Here is a 17146-nt window from a genome sequence, read left to right on the forward strand (position 1 = left end):
AGGCAGTGGTGAGAGGAGCTGGAAATTAGGGATGCAAAAGAGAATTGTAAATCTGCATTACTCAGGAATGAGAGTCTGAAAACCTCCAGTGGGTGGCGTGGGTCATGTGGGTAAACAGGGAAGGGACTGCGGTGGGTAGGAGTCTCCCTGGAAGTGATGCCTTGGGGGCCCTCTGGTCTTCCCAGGATCGTTCTAGGTTCCCCTTCACAATGAACATTCACAAGTCTGTTTGATCCATAACTTAGTTTAATCCTTTGTGTGGTGCACCCTGGGCAGTAAGGAACCTCCATCTGCCCCAGAGGGCCCAGCCCAGTTGGAGGAGAATGGCCTCTTCTGACCGCTGGCCGAGACTCCTGTTTCAGTGCCTAATTAAGATCCATCTTCCCAACCAAAAGCAGTCTTTGGGGGACCCAGGCTCCCCTCCCCCTATGTCAGGCTCTCTGTCAACCTCACATGTCCCCTTGCCCCACTCCCTGAAAGGTCTGAGACCTCTTTGGCTGTTGGGCCTGCAGTCACAGTCCGGCCCTTGTTTCAGACAGGTGGGCAGACAGGCAAGCAGGGCTGTGCACTCAGGCACTGGCAGAGGGGAGGCCTGGCTGAGCCTCAGGGCCCGGGGTCCCACCGGGAAATGTGCTCCTGAGCTGGAAAGGAAGAGAACAGAAAGAAGGTCAGCGACTGCCCAGGGTCCAGAAATGGCCAAGGTCACATGCCAAGCTCCAGACCCTTACAGCAGGTGCTGCTGGGGCCCGGTTCTGGGCTAGGTTTCACCTCTGCTCCAACCACAGTTCACAGGGCTGTAGGGAATCAGTGAATACTGAGGAGCTCAACAGGTCCCTGTGTGGCAGCTTTAGAGTTGGGAGGGAAGCAATCTTGGAGAAATTCCTGGCCAGGCTGTAGTTCTGGTCCTGCTACTGCGTGGACGTGCTACATGAAGCCGGCCCCACCTACCCCCTGGGCTTCAGGGGCCTATAGGTTCAGCAAAGCCCTGAGCAGGACGTCCTCATGGCCCTGTGTGCTCAGACACTCTCCAAGCCTGTCACCTGGATATCCTAGCAGCCTGGAGTGGGCCAGCAGGTACCCCAGGGGACAGGGACCAGAGGAGGGGAGCCGTGGGAAGGCCCTCACCAAATTGGCAGATGTAACGGTTTCGGGTTTTACAGCGTTGGTCGTTCCAGTTGAAGGCGGCCGATGCCTGCAGCTCCACACAGTTGCCAAACCTGCCAGGCCAAGATGTTGAGGGCTCAGGGTGGAGGAATGAAATTGGGAATCTGGGACAGGCTTAAATCCTCCACCCTAGCGGGCCAACTGCATCTAGGGAGGTGACTCCTAGGTGCCCCCATCCCACTTCTGGGGCTTCTGGGAGCCAGACCCACCCCCAAGCTCCATGCCTGCTCCTCAGACCACTGCACTCTTCTGGGGTAACAGCTCCACTTACCATGGCCAGCACTCAGCCACACCAGCCACCAGTGGTAGGGGGGAAGGTTGGAACAGACCTAGCATCACACTGAGGGAGTCCTGGGAGGGGGCCCGGCTTGTCAGGGGGCTTAGGGGCATGGCTGCCATCAAGGAGGTAGAGGGAAGGCTAGGTGAGATTTCTGGCCCTTGGTGGCCACACAGCCTGACCACCTCCAAAGCCCAGCATTCCTGGGCTTTGAGGACCAGGGCTGGGTGATGTAACCAGAACGCCCTCAGTACAGGCTGGCTGGTGGGCAGATGTGTGGGTGTGTGGATGCAGGTGGGTGGCCAGCTAGAGAGGTCCAGGACCAGTGTCCTGATACAGGCAGAGTGGGCACAGCAGGAGGGATGGACAGACACTAGAGGGATGGGGAGACAGCTGAGGGGACGATGGGGACGGTGGCTGGGTGAAAACATCTTGGGTTTCCTCTCTTTTATATGAGTCCCTCGACGCCAAGGGTATACTTCATCTTAGCACTGGGCCCACACCCAGCTGTGCCCAGCCTTCCTGGCACCTGGGCATCAGGAAAGGCCCAGACTCTAGGGTACTCCACCAGGCAGCAGGCTCAGTGGAGGTTGTTCATTGGTGTCTGAGGGCTCATCAAGCAGGCCTAGATTAGAAGATGGGCCCGGGGGGGGGGGGGCAGCTCAGACTCACCCCTGGTTGTCAGGCTGCCCAAAGGCGAAACTGGTGAAGGACTGGTGCTCCCCAGTGGTCCAGCGGAAGGAGTCCTTAGCCATCTTATAGGTGAGCCCTGTGAGCCCACAGCAGCCAGGGTTGGCCCCACACCTGAAATCCCTGGGCTCCACTGGCAGCCCAGGCTCCCTGAGATGAGAGTCCAAGCCCAGAGCCTGCTGCCTAATGCCTGTCTGGCCCCCTACCCTCAAACCCCCTTCCCAGCACTTCCAGCACCCCTGGTGGCTCTCTCTTCAGCTCTCTCCCCAGGAAACAGGGCCACCAGCCTGACTACTGGCTCCACTCTGCCCAGCCCTCACCACATGCTTACTATCTGCTGAAGAATACTGTGGGTTTATACGGTTCAGATTCCTGGAGCACCCCCAGCCCCAACACTCACCGTATCCCCCGATCAGCCAGGCACTTACCGATCCAGAAGTTCCTGGTCTCAAAGTCACTGTTGGTCACCTCGTTGGTGGTCTCCAGGCGGCCCAGGTAGAAGGCGAGGATGTCCTGCACTTTCTGGCTCTCAATCTGGGCTAGCATCCCGCCCTTTCCCTGTAACCCCGACTCTGGGTCATGCTGGCAGGGCCCCAGAGCTCAGGCCAACCTTTCCTTTCCATCCTGCCACCCACCATGGCCATGGATGTCAAATCTATGTGCTGGCCAGGCTGTCATCAACCCCCCTGCCACACACACACACACACACACACACACAGCCTCCTGCCTTAGAGCAGGGGTCCCCCTTCCTCTTCCCTGCCCATATCTCCTCTCTCTGTGCACAGGGGCCCAGAATGGCAGCATCTCACCTTTGGAGGGGTTTTGCTTCATCTGCTCAGTGTCTTAAATGCATTTGAATTGGTTGCCAACATTAATAAATCAAGAGATGCCAGTGAAAATCTGAATTTCTGGTTCTCTTGAAAATTCCCAGGTTTTGGCTTTCTTGAACTCAAATTCCTGCCTGGCAGCCTGCAGCTCAGGCTGAGTCAACATCCTGACTTAGATGGGGGTTGGAGGGGTCCCTCAGCTCATTAAGTGACCTCCTGGCTCCCATGGGCCTCTGACTTGTGATCCCTACTTTATACTAAAGGTGAGAGTCAGGTTAGGAGAAGTAAAAGGAGTTTGTCTTTTGGTCCAGGGTTCCTCCATTAAGACCCTCACTTGAACCCTAGGAAGTGGTGCTTGGGAAGGCGGGGGTTGACCGTCACCTGGCACTTCATCTTGGCTCCGTAATAGGTGTCTGCCTCTGAGGACACCATGAAGCAGTCGCCATCAATCCTCAGGTCACAGGTGTGGAAGGGAAAGTGCACCTTGGCTGGGGGGAGGGGAGCCTGATTTTGTGTGTGTGGATCTCCGAATCATTACCCTTCCTACCCTGCCAGGGAGTTAAGCTCAAGGTGCCCCTTCCTCTGGCCACCTGCTCCAAACTGGAGAGTGGGTTAGGGTCAGTGATGTGCTGGTAAATGTGTAACAACCATCTCTCTTGCTGTCTCAAAAAAAAAAAAAAATCTATGAATTTAGCATTTGCCATTTCTGTGGTAGAAAGACCCCCACCATGGCCAAATTGAAGCTACCACTGTGAAGACACTGAGCGGGCATGGGGAAGAGGTGCCCATGATGTGTTCCTGTGATATGGTCAGAGCCAGACCCCGCTTCACACCGAGGGGGTCCTGGGAGGGGTCCGGCTCATCAAGGGGCTTAGGGGCAAGACTCACTGGCACACTGGGCTCCTCCATAGCCGACATCGCAGACGCAGGAACACTCCTCTTCCCGGAACCGGCCGTGCACGCACTGCACACTGCACCGCACTGCCAGGACGGGATGGGAGGGGACAACACTCAGCTCGCAGCCCTTGGACCCTGGACTGCCCCCCACAGGCTGTGGATGTGCGGGGAACCACAGCAAGAAAACCCCTCTCAGGGATGGAACCACTGCCACATTTGGCATCTTGGGTTTGATCTTCTTGTAAAGAAAAGCAGATTGGGGTTTGGGAGCAGAACTGCTCATGGTCACAGAGCTGGGGAGGGTGGATGGTGGGAAAGGAATCCGCTTCTGGGTCCTAATACTGTCCTCTCCTCACCATCCCAGAGCCTAAGGGGCCAGATCTGATTTCACTTTGATTCCCCTGCACAGCTCAGGTTGTGGCAGACAGTCAGTGCTCAGTAAATGCTTGTTGAGTGACTATATGCAGTGTGCAGACAACTCACTGGGTCTCCCAGGGAGTCATCATCTGGAACTCCAAGTGCCCTCACCTTGGCAGTATCTGCCTGTGTAGCCAGGGGGACAGTGGCAGTGGCAGGTGCTGACGTTGAGATGTCCATGGTTCCGGCAGCTCACGCGACATGGGTTCCTGGGAACCTCTGGTCAGACAAGAAGGAAACTCTGAGAGGGGGCCTCCTCTAGGCAGGCTAGGCAGGTGCCTCCCTGGGTGCTGAGTGAGGGCCATGGCTTTTGGGGCAGCCACCCTCCTTTTGGATCACAGATCGAGCTCTCAGGTATCTGCTGGCCTGGCCAGAGGCAGGTAGGGTGGGGCACTTACCACAGAGCCCCCCTGCGTGGTCCCAGGCCTTGAAGCAGCCTGAAACGCTAGCCGTGCAGAGTGAACACCAGGCGCCCTTCTTATAGGGGACGATGGTCTTCCCATTGACCTCCCAGTTGCCTCTGTGAGAGCAAGTAGCAGGGAGCTGGAAGGGCTTGGCCTTGGGCACGGCAGGGGCAGGCCTTACTGCCTGCCTCACTGGCCCCTTCAGTTCCTTCTGGCCCAGCCAGGAAGTCAGGGAGCTGGGTGAGACAGGGAGATTTCCTAGGAAAGAAAAGAAGACCTCCAAACGAATTCTGGGCAAATTCCCTGAACGCAGGGTAGGAATAGTGCTTCCAGGAAGGGGCGTCTGAGGAGAAGCCACATTCTGCTTGGTGCTGCCCCACTCTGCACCCTCTCCCTTTCTCCCACCTTCCCTCTCCCACCCAGGGTGCAAACCAAGGAGTAAAGGCCTGTGGGTGGGTGAGTGTCTCACCCTGGGTGAAAGCATGCCACTCACAGACCAGCAGGGGATGGTGGGGCAGCTGCCACAGAGGGGGCTTACCCGGGAGAGTAGGCACAGACAAAGGCTTCCATCCCAGCCTGGGCCCCAGAGCAGGGATGCCGCCCACAGCCCAGCTGGCTCGAGGTGGCCCACACCAGCTGCAGGAGACACAGTGGCTCAGAAACCCATGAGCTCCCCCCAACTCCCAGTCTGGGGGCCAGCAGCACAGATGATGCCTACCTGGGGAAGGGGGACCCAGCTTTTACCCCAGACCAGGCAGACAGACAGCTCCCTCACCTCCCTGGGGGCCCCAGGAGAGCAGCCATGCTGGGCAGGGCTATAAAGATGGATGGGAGTAGTCTAAAAGGCCTTCTGGGTGGGGAGGTGAGAGTCAGGTGACACCTGAAGGGAGTGAAGATTGTGGATGGGTAGAGGACAGTGGTGAAGGAGGACTTGGACATCCATGGCTTTGTGATGACTGCAAAAAAATGGCCACAACCCTTCACTTCTCCCTACCGCCTGCTCTTTGAAATGTGCCTCTGCAGTTCTTTGCATCAAGAGGAGGAGTTTCTCTCTGACACATTGAATCTGGGGGCCCTATGGCTTGTGTTGGCTGACAGAATGCAGCAGAAGTGATACTGAACCTTTTTGAATCTAGGCCTCAGGAGACCCTGCAATTTGCACTCACTCTCATAGAGCTTTGGTGCTCAGCCACCATGTGAACAAGCCTGTTGGAGGTTTAGCCATCTCAAAGGGCAGAGATGAACCAGGTGATGCTGCTCTCAACAGCCAGCTCCCAGCCCACCCATCAGCCGACTGCAGTTGCAGGAGTGGGCCCAGCCAAGATCAGAAGAACCTCCCAGCTAAGTCCAAGCCAAACTGCCCACCTGCAGAATCCTCAGATTTTCAATTTTAGGGTAATGTGTCATTCAGTAACAGCTAACAGACATAAGTTTCATAGTATTCAAAATGTAGATTTACAGTCTTAAAATCAATGAATAGGTAAGCCAACTCTGGCAGCCACTAAAAATGGCCAGCATGAAGCAGGGAGGTGTGCACATGGAGTCTTACAAATGTATCCAACAGTTAGAGAATATGCATTCTTTTTAGGAGGGCAGGGAACTTCTGCAATCATTGACCTTCACTAAACCACAAAGCAAGATTCAATGAAAATCAAATAACCAATATCCTACAGGCCACATTCTGAGAATTCAATGCAATAGAATCTAAAATAAATAATTTAGAAGTAAGTAAATGAGAAAACATAGTTTGGATATTTAAATATATATTTCAAAATCAAAGACAACATCATAAAGGAAAATAGGAAACTCACAGACCTAAATGACAATGAAATCACTAAATATCAAAACTTATGGGATGAAGCCAACAAAGTTGAAAGGGAGATTTATAGATGTAAATGCGTATAGCAGAAGTGAAAAAAAGTTAAAATTAATGAGTTAAGAACCCATATCAAGAATATTAAAAAGAATCATAGAGTAAATAAAGAAAAAAAATAATAAAAATAAGAGCAAAAATTAGTAAACAGAATAGAAAAAAAGAATAAAAACAAACAAAAATTTGGTTTGTTAAAATAGACAAACCTCTGGGAAGACGGATGAAGAATAAAAGAGAGAGGAGGCACAAATAAACAAAATGGAGAATGTTGAACATAGCTACAGACACAGGAAATATTTTTGAAATCTATTTAATTCTAGTTTTAAATCTCTGTTAAGTAATGAACAGTTATGACCAACAAACTGGAAAGCATGCAATGGACAATTTCCTAGAAAATAGAACATGGCAAAACTGACTCAAGAAGAAATAGCGAATCTGACTGACATGATCTATGGCCATTTCTAAAAGTTGAACCAGTAGTTAAACATCTATGGATACATATACATACACAAAACAACTGAAAAATAGAACAAAGCCCAAATAGTTTTACAGAATAGTTACAGCAAATATTATAGAAACTATTCTAGGAAATAGAAAATGAGGTAAAGCTTCCAACTCATTTTATGAGGTTAGTAGAACATTGGTATAATCTAGCTAAGGGCAGTATGAGAAAAGAAAATCAGAGGTCAACTTCACTATCAAGTAATATTTAGCAAACCAAATGTAGCAATTAGTTAAAAATAATACATACACACACACCAGCATTACATTATTTCACATCACATGACATGCCAAGTAGGCAGATATTCCAAATATGTAACAACTAGTAGGCATGCATACTTGCCAATCAGAACAGATGCTGGCCTGGAGCAGGATCCTGGAGACCTACTACTGTGCCAGACATTCACCCTTTGGTTCTAGATAGTAGGAGAGGCCCCAGGTGTCTCAGGGAAGAGGCTAGGCCAGGTGCATTCTGGGAACTAGAGGTAGCAGCTGTTTACTAATATGTAAGTATTTTAACATTTGAAAAACTGTTAGAGCATATGATACATAGATGAATTACAGCCCTTCAAGTAGGAAGGCAAGGAAGAGTTAACATTAAAAATATATATTAATGTTAGTATTGTGATTATTTTTAAAGATGCATGCTTATTTATGGATAAAATTATATGATATCTGAAGTTTACTTCAAAATAACATGGGAGGAGAGGGAAATAGGGATACAGATGAAACAAAGTGAGCCATAACAAGAATATACAATGGAGAAAACCCAGTCTCTTCAATAAGTGGTGTTGGGAAAACTGGACAACTACATGTAGAAGAATAAAATTATAACATTCTCTAACACCATACACAAAAATAAACTTAAAATGGATTAAAGACCTGAATGTAAGACCAGATACTATAAAACTCCTAAAGGAAAAGAGAACACTCTTTGACATAAATAGCAATTTTGGGGGCAATCTGTCTCCTAATGTAAAGGAAGTAAAAGCAAAAATAAACAAATAGGACCTAATTTAACTTAAAAGCTTTTGCAAGCAAATGAAACCATAAACAAAACAAGAAGATGACCTACTGAATGGGAGAAAATATATGCAAATGGTAAGACTGATAAGGGATTAATATCCCACATATATAAACAGCTCATATAACTCACATCAGAAAACCTGATTAAAAATTGGGCAGAAGAACTGAATAGACATTTTTCAAAGAGGAAATGCAGATGGCTAACAGGCACATGAAAAGATCCTCAATATCATTAATCACCAGGGAAATACAAATCAAAACCACAATGAGTTACTACTTCACCCCTGTCAGAATGACTATCATGAAAAAGAACACAAGTAACAAATGTTGGCGAGGATGTGGAGAAAAAGGAACCCTTGTACACTGTTGATGGGAATATAAATTGGTGCAACCACTATGGAAAATAGCATAAAGGTTTCTCAAAAAATTAAAAATAGAACTACCATATGACCTAGCAATTCCACTCCTGGGTATATATCTGAAAAAAGCCAAAATAATAGTTTGAAAAAATACACACACCCCAATGCTTACAACAGCATTATGTACAATTGCCAAGATACAGAATCAACCTAAGTGTCCACCAACAGATGAATGCATAAAGAAGATGTGGTATGTATATTGCAACAGAATACTACTCAGTCATAAAAAAGAATGAAATTTTGCCATTTGCAGCAACACAGATGGAGTTGGAGGGTATTATACTAAGTGCAGTAAGTCAGAGAAAGACAAATATTGTCTGCTGGCACTTACATGAGAAATTTTTAAAAAAGACAATAAACTAGTGAATATAACAAAAAGGAAGCAGATTCACAGATACAGGGAACAGACTAGTGATTACCAGTAGGGAGAGGGAAGCAAGGAGAGATCAATGGAAATAAATCTTATAAATGTGATCTAGAGTGATAAACACAAATTGCAAAAGGAGACACACAGGGAGAGCACTTAGGTAGGATTTAATAACACACCACCCACTTGGACAAGTAGAAAAGGTATCAAAACACTTCCATGTGTAGTAAAGGCTTAAAACATGCTTGGGATTTTACGTTTTTCACTGCTGTTCCTTAACATCTAAACAATGCCAGTTATAGAGAAGACACATTTTGTTGAGGGAAAAAAACCAGGAAACATGCTTGAAAGTGAAAAACCTGGACTTCAGGAAGGTTACCTCTGGGAAGGGATAGAGGAAAGGGAGGGCAGGAGGAGGCCTTAGTTTAGTTATTTGTTTTAAAGAAATGAGAAACAAATATAGTTAACATTTTCTAAATCTCGGTAATGGGTAAGAGGGAGTCCATTATTTGATTTAGTTTTGAAATATTTCGTATTTAGAGCTGAAAAAAGTAAAACTAAACAAATGGGAGGAAAAGCAACCACCAATCTGAGGAGAAACTGTAGCCCTTCTGAGCTGGCCCAGCAGGGCAGGGGCCTCAGAGCTGGTACCCTGGCCTTACCTGAGTGTAGTGGGTGCAGGTGGCGTTGGGGGTACACTCGGCTGCCACATGGCTGTACTGCTGCCCCTCTGAGAACCACAGGCCTACTACATGGATGAAGGATGCTGAGCCCGCGGGCAGCAGCTGCACATTCCAGCCCATTTGCGGGGTGGCCCGGGGGACAGAGGCCGGGCTCGGGGCCGGGGCGCCACAGAAGGCTGCCCTGGTCTGAGCCTGTCGGGCCAGGTTCTCGCTCCAGTCCTGGGGGAATGGGCACAAACAGCAACATCAGCAGGGGTCCCTGAGCCAGCCCTTAGTGATCCGACCCCCCACTGGCTCCTGCGCCTCCAGGGGTACTGGTCATGCAGAGAAGAGAGCCCTGGACTGGGACCCCTGCTTGGCTGCCTGAGTGCTCTGAGCGAGTTTCACCTACTTCACTGAGGCCAGGGAAGGTCAGATGGGACCTGCAAAGGATGCTTGAAGGTGTTGGAAAAGCACCTGTCCTGTCTGGACCCGCCACCCAGAGCCCAGCTCCGCCCAGGACTGAGAACCTCAGTCCTCCTGACTCCCTCAGTGGGTACCTTCAGGCCCCACCCAGGGCTCCTCCCACTAAGGGGGATGGGCGTTCCTGGGGGTGTGATGCCAACCCAGGTGATGGGATGCACTTCTGCTGTGTAATTTTTCTTGTCTAGTAATGTGAGCCCTGGGCAGTGCCCAAGCCTTTCAAACAGAGACCTCTGTTAGCTAAAGCTAGTCCTGGCCATTGTCAGAAAGGCTTGTCAACTCCCTCTTGGCTTCCCCTCTGTGACACAAAGAGCCACAGCAGCCAGGCCTCTGTGTCCTATCCCCCAATCCTGGCTTTGGAGTATGTAGGGGCACCAGCTGGGAAGCAGGACCAGAGACGGTGTGAGAGGTCTCCAAGGCTTCAGCACTTTGAGCCCAGCAACCTGACTTCTCTGGAGCAGCCTAATCTGCTCTCCCCACCTACGCACCAGCTGCCCTGCCCCTCCCCTGAAACAAGGGCTCAGCAACCAGGATGACATGTCACTCCACCATCATGCCCTGGTCTAGCCCAGCCACTTCATGCCAGCTGTGTGACCTACAGAGTTCCCCCAATCTCCATAAGACTCAACATACTGTTCTGTAAAATGGAAATAGTAAGGTACCTATGTGATAAGATTGTGAGGATTAAATGGATGCAGGGAGGAAAGGGTTGCACTTGAGAGATGGTGGTTGTGATTTTACCGTTAATGGGGTCTAGAGCTGGGAGCACCGGGGACTGCCTGGGGCGTCTCAACAGCTCAGCACCACCCCAAGGACCTCAGCCTCTACTAGGTAAAAGGCCTAAAGGCCCGGAGGGGTGCCCAGGGCCAAAACTGTGGATGTGACTGAGGCTGAGCGGTGGTGCTTCACTTGCATTTTTTATGAAATGCTGTTAAGAGCCATGGAAAATACAGAAAGTGGCTGGGAGCACACCCTCACCAGTGTAGGAGATGGGAGCCAGGACCTGGGCCTGAGGAGGGGCAGAGCCACTGCAAAGCAAGGAAAGGGGGAGAAGCGACCCCCTCCTGCCAGACCTCCCCACCCCCACCTCCTGGGAACCTGACCCGGGAGCTCTCAAGGTCGCCAGGCTTGGAGGAGTTTATGGGAAGCAGCCATGGGGAACCCTGCCCGCCCCCATGCTGTCCCGCCCTCGCTCCCTGGACTCTTACCATGAGCTGGGGCAGCTGGGGTTCCATAATACTGGGGCAACATTTCTGGGCCCCAGGATGACACCTTCAACCCTGAAGCCCTCAGGGAGTGGTGGGAAACCCAGTGAATGAGCAGGGAACTTGAGAGGGGCCCCTCCTAGTCGTCTAGACAAACTGCTGGAAAAGCAGCAGATTTGGTCGCACACAAGTCTCCTCCCCTCCCACCCCTGGCAGGATACTTCTCCCTCCCCCCAACTCCCCCATCCTGCTGGGACTCCTTTGTGATGCTCCTGTTCCCTGGAAGAGGGGACCCCAGCTCTTTCCATGTCTCCTGGTCTCCGAGACAACAGGAAGAGATGCAATGAAAGGCCAAAGGGCTGCCTTTTGGGGGCGGAGGAAGCATTGTCTCCCCCACACCACTCCCCTGGCAACCAGGCACAGTCCCTGAAGTGTGCAGTTGACTGGCAGCCTCTCCTGCCCTGCCAGGTGGAACCGGTATGACCTCCTCCGCCTTCTTCAGGGGTCCCTTCCAGCCGTCCCCCGGGTGAGTTGGGGGTTGGGGGTACTCACCATTCTCTGCATGTTGGCTGCAGGGGGGTGGACCCGGCTGCGCAGGCGGTTGTGCAGGGAGAGGAGCAGGAAGCTCTCCTTCCTGCTCAGGGCTGGGGCGGGAGAAAAGTTCAGACCACCTGAGCAGTGGGACTTGGGCGTGTCCTCTGGGTGATGGGGTGGGGGTCACCATGGCGAGATGAGAGTACAGACTTGCACTTAGATACAAGACTTGAGATGGGACTGGATGATGGTGGGTGTGTGTGGGAGGATCTGGAGCAGGGGGATGGGGGAGACTGAGAGAGATGCAGAAAAGAGTGGGGCTGAGACAGAGACAGGTGGAGGTGTAAAGGAGCCTTGGGTTGAGAGCTGGGGGTGGGGTGATAGAAGGGTATGGGGGCTGGATGTGAGGAGGGGGCCAGCCCTAGGCTCGCAGCAGCCTCTTTGGCTAGGGGTCCTCTCCGCCACTGGGCCTCTCCTGGGCCCCGCTGCAGGCTCCCGGTATTCCTCCTTCACTCCCAAGCCTGGTCCCACTCCCCTTCATTCTTCGGCCCCAAGCCTCTTCCATCCATCTCGGACCCCTGGACTGTTTAAGGGTGGCTCTTTAAATCACACCAGCATGCCCAGGGCTCAGGCCTGGGAACTGGCTTCTAGAAGCCCCCTGGGACCCTTCTGCAGGGCTCATGGCTCCTCTACTTCTTTTCTCACCCACAGCCCCTTACCTCCAGACGTTGGAACCTGCTTCTCCTGCAGCTGGAGGGGCCACACCTCTGCCCAGGTCATGCCAAGGAGAGCCAGGAACATGGGCAGGAGGCCAGGCCGGTGGCCCCGCAGCCTGGGGGAGGGCTCCAGCCTCAGCATGGGCCTGTTGGGTGCTCAGCTGTCCAGCTCGCTTCCCAAGTTGGATGGAGCTATTCACAATCTCAAGGAGTCAGGCTGGGCTGCCAGACAAAAGGGGGAGGCTGGTGAGTAATCAGTGTGTCCAAACAGCCTCTGTCAGCGTTGGCATGAAAGGAGATAGACAGCTTCAATCCTGGGCTCCCTCCCTCCTCCGGCTGCTGGTCAGCCAGCCCACCAAACTAGTGAGTGGTTCGCAATGACCCCGTGGCCCCTGCTAATCATTGCAGGATTATTAGAGCCCTTGGGGAGCCCTCTGAGACCCTGCTGATTGGCCCGTAGACATTCCAGGGCTGCGGATTAACGAATAATGGCTGTGCCCTTGCTGGGACAGGGTCCTTGGGGCCCATCGGCAGCTTCTCCTCTCAGCGCCAAGCCTGGGGAGGCTGGGGCCCTGTGCCCTGTGGGCAGGCAGGAACTGGGCAAGACCCTAAGGAAGTTCTTTACTTTCTTGGGAAGCTCATCCCATCCCCCAGCCATGAATTAAACATAGGCAGGTGGTAACCGCACACCAGTCAGGTGCCACCAGTGGGGGCACTGGGGCGGTGGGTTTGCAGGGGAGTGGGCTGGGGCTGAAACTGGTACCTTAGGACAATCTGTCTGGGTGGTGTAGGGGGCTGGGCCCCAGCCTTTGTGCCCCTACCCCCACTCACATGACTACAGGCCAGGAGAGGACCAGCCCAGGAGGAGAGCACGTGATGCCCTTGGCTGACTGGAGCCCCTGCTGGGAACAAGTTGGCCTCCAGACAAACAGACAGTGTAGCAGGAGGGCAGAAAACTGCCATGATGCCCCAGGGCCTGGCCGAGACTTGCACAATCCCAGTGGAATAAGCTGAAGCTGAAGCAGATCTGTATCACGGCCCACATTTCTTAGAAAAAAGAGTCTGTCCTGCAGGCCACAGTCAAATGCCCGCATTCCCCTCAGGGCAGATCAAAGGTTTTTCAGCCATCCCAAAAGACAGTCTTGCAAGCCAGCTACATCCTCCTAGAATGCGTGTGACCCCTGGCCCCTAGGCCTGCACCCACTCAGAGCCAGGTGTCCACTCCCTGGAAGCTCTGCTGAGATGCAAGTGGGCTTAGCTTGCTGGAGTGGGAGTGGGGAACAACGATGGACTGTGGATACCTTCATGGGTGTTGGGGAGTTGGGGCAGGGCTGGCATAAGGACCTCTAAGCTGGCCTTCAGTTGCGTGCCCCATTAAAATACCCAGGGCCTCGGGCCTTTTTCTCCCTCTAACTGATAACCAGACAACCTCAAATTCACCATCTGGATCCCAGAAGTGCTTAATAAAATAGTGACCTTTTTCTATAGAGCTTACAAAGCACCTTCACACATGAGTTCACTTAATTGTTGCAGCAACCCTGGGCAGCGGCAGACGCAGTACCCATTTTGTAGATAAGGAAGCTGGGCTCGGTGTGTCTAAGGAACTTTTCCCGGGTCACCCAGCGAGCACATGGTGCGACCCAGCTAATCCAGAGTCTGTCTGCACACTCCCAGACACTGGTGCTTTCAGTTACTTCATGGCCCTTTGAGTTCAGTTCCCACGGCCCTGCTCTATGCCAGGTGACAGAAGACCCAAGTCCTGCTCCTGGGCTTTGGAGATAAAAGTGTCTAGTTTTCCTGTAACACAAAGCTGGGCATGTAGCACAGGTGGGAGGAAAATATACTTTGGGACCTGAGTGGAATGAGTTTGGAGGGGCCCTGTTTCACTGTAAGAGGAGACCAGGGTGAGCCCGACTTCAGAAGCCAGAGGGGGAGAAACTGAGCAGAGAAAAGAGCAGACTGGACATTGGAAGGCCTAGGTTCTAACCCAGGTTCTCTGTATGACCCAGGGATTATCACTTCCACCCTGGGTCTCAATGTCCAGTGGTGTAAAGCAGGGGCGACAACCTCGCTGGACTCCTTACCAGGGCACTGCAAAGTAATGTATGCAATATTTCCTCCTGGGTCCAGACTTTTTGCAAGAGCCTGCTGAGTGCTTGGGGTGGGTTTTGAGAATGAGCATCCCCTTTCTTGGAAGACAGAGTTCCCCAATAAGCAACCTCTAATCTGATTTCTATCAGAAATCATAAGTTAATTTTATTTATTCAGAATTTTGTATAAATAGACTCAGAGAATAGACATACATTGAGGGCTAGAGTCCTTAGCTCCATGAAATGTCTATAAGATTAATCCGTGTTGTTGCCTATATCAGTAGGTTGTTTTGTTGTTGTTGTTATTTTACTTGATATTAGTGTTTCATTGTATTTTCACTCTCATTGATGGATATTTGGGTTGTTTTTAGCTTTTGTTTATTACAAGTAAAATTGCTATGAACATGATTGTACAATTAAAATTTTTCTGTTAATTAACACTTATAAAAGAAAGAAAAGACAAAATTACCTAAATCAGGAAAGAAAGAAGGGACATCATCACAACCGATCCTACAGAAATCAGAAAGGTTGTAAGGGAATATTAAGAACAACTTATGTCAACAAAATAAACAATATAAGTACAATAAACAGATTCCTAGAAAGACAAATTACCAAAAGGGACTCAAGAAAAAATAGAAAATCTTAAAAAAAGAAAATCTGAATAGACCTATTGCAATAAAAGAAATTGAATGAGTGCTTAAAAATCTTCCCACAAAGGAAAGCTTAGGTGCACATGGCTTCATTGGTGAATTCTATCAAATATTTAAGCAAGGAATAATACCAATCATATGTAAACATTTTCAGAAAGCAGAAGAGGAGGATTTTCCAACTCATAAGTTCAGTATTATCCTACTACCAAAGCCCCAAAACATCACAAGAAAAGAAAATTATAGATCAACATCAGGCATGAGTAGAGACACAAAAATCCTCAATGAAATATTATGATACCTAATCTAGCACCATATAGAAGGATTAAACACCATGACCAGATAGTGTTTATTCTAAGAATGCAGGGTTGGTTTAACATTTAAAAATTAATTAATGTGGTTTTCCAGTCAAGATGGTGGAGCAGTAGAACCATGACCTTGCCTCTCCTTGCGACTACAACAAAACCACAACTCACTGCTAAACAACCATTGAAAAAAAGACTAGAACCTAGCAAAAAAGACTTTCTTCAACTGGAAACATACAGAGGGAACCACAGCAGGATGGTAGGAGGGGTGATCTCGTGATATAATTACCCCCCAGGTGGGTGACCCACAAGCTGAAGAATAATTAAGTTGCAGAGGGCCTCCCACAGGAATGAGAGTTCTGAGCCCCACATCAGGCTCCCCAGACCAGGGTTCTGGCATTGGGAGGAGGAGACCCCAAGACATCTGGTTTTGAAGGCCAGTGAGACTTAACTCCAGGAGCCCCATGGGACTGGGGGAAAACAGAGACTTCATTCTCTTGGGAAGCAGACACAGTCTCTCACTTGTACCAGGTCCAGGGGCAGAAACAGTGATTTCATAGGAACCTGGGCCAGACCTGCCTGCTGGTTTTGGAACGTCTCCTGGGGAAGTAGGATACAGCTGTGAAACACCCAGGGGACATAAAAGCTGATGGCAGACATTCCAGGAGTGTTCATCTACATGAGCTTTCCTGGATACTGACATCTTGATTGGATCACTATCACCAAGACCTAGCCCCACCCAACAGCCTGTAGGCTTAAAGTCTGGAAAGACTCAGGTCAAACAACATACTGGGTGGGAACACAGCGCCACCCATCGACAGACCTCCTGAGCCACAAACACCTCTAGACAGGGCCCTACCCACCAGAGGTCCAAGACCAAGTTTCACCCAGCAGTGGGCAGGCACCAGCTCCTCCTGCCTGGAAACCTGCATAAACTTCTAATCCAGCCTCATCCACCAAGGGGCAGATACTAGAAATAAGAAAACAACAATCCCAAAGCCTATGGAAGGAATCCACAAACACAGGCCAGACTCTACACTGGGACCAGCTGGACTCTGGCCCTTGGATGACAAGAGAGAAGTGCACTGCTGGGACGCATAGGACATCTCCCACACAGGGCCACTGCTCCAAGGTCAAGAAATGTTACATAACCTACCTAAAAATACAAACAGGAAGATAGACAATATGAAGTGGCAGAGGAATATCTTTCAGGCCAAGGCACAAGATACAATCCCAGAAGAAATAAGTGATGAGGAGATAGGCAATATCTGAGAAAGAGTTTAAAGTAACGATGACAAAGATGTTCAGAGAACTCAAGAGAAGTATAAATGGACAGAATGAAGATTTTAGCAAAGAACTGGAAAATATCAAGAATACCCAAACAGAGTTGAAGAATAAAATCACTGAAATGAATAATACACTAGAGGGAACCAAGAATAGACTAAATGAGGCAGAAGAACAGATTAGTGAGGTAGAAGATAGATTAGTGGAAATCACTGTGGCAGAACAGAAAAAAGAATGAAAAGAAATGAGGATAGTTGAAGAGAACTCTGGGACAAAATGAAGTGCACAAATATTTGCATTACAGGGGTCTCAGAAAGAGAAGAGAGAGAGCAAGAACCTGAGAAAATTCTTGGAGAGA

The 17146-nt window shown here is 50.2% G+C and overlaps 1 protein-coding gene and 1 long non-coding RNA gene across 3 annotated transcripts; both read right to left on the reverse strand.

Moving 5' to 3' along the window:
- Positions 1-224: 224 nt before the first annotated feature.
- Positions 225-12919, reverse strand: LOC102514661 (C-type lectin domain family 18 member A). 2 transcript variants are annotated; one of them, XM_006172734.3, is made up of 12 exons: positions 12466-12868; positions 11765-11856; positions 9525-9764; positions 5215-5312; positions 4671-4792; positions 4384-4491; positions 3847-3939; positions 3340-3446; positions 2560-2689; positions 2114-2210; positions 1126-1217; positions 225-641 (listed from the first exon to the last, which is right to left on the reverse strand). In XM_006172734.3, the coding sequence occupies exons 1-12, from the start codon at positions 12602-12604 to the stop codon at positions 604-606; spliced, it is 1356 nt and encodes a 451-aa protein (XP_006172796.1). In that variant the 5' UTR covers positions 12605-12868; the 3' UTR covers positions 225-603. The 2 variants fall into 2 exon arrangements, with proteins under 2 accessions (XP_006172796.1, XP_032342615.1); XM_032486724.1 differs by having other exon boundaries at positions 229-641; positions 2114-2264; positions 12466-12919.
- A 1610-nt stretch (positions 12920-14529) lies between these two features.
- LOC116665809 lies at positions 14530-16614 on the reverse strand. Its single transcript, XR_004322508.1, has 3 exons — positions 16544-16614; positions 15637-15641; positions 14530-14541 (listed from the first exon to the last, which is right to left on the reverse strand). It is a non-coding gene; the product is annotated as an uncharacterized LOC116665809 (long non-coding RNA).
- Positions 16615-17146: the final 532 nt, after the last annotated feature.

The sequence above is a fragment of the Camelus ferus genome, chromosome 9 (assembly GCF_009834535.1).
Source record: "Camelus ferus isolate YT-003-E chromosome 9, BCGSAC_Cfer_1.0, whole genome shotgun sequence".
Lineage (NCBI taxonomy): Eukaryota > Metazoa > Chordata > Mammalia > Artiodactyla > Camelidae > Camelus > Camelus ferus.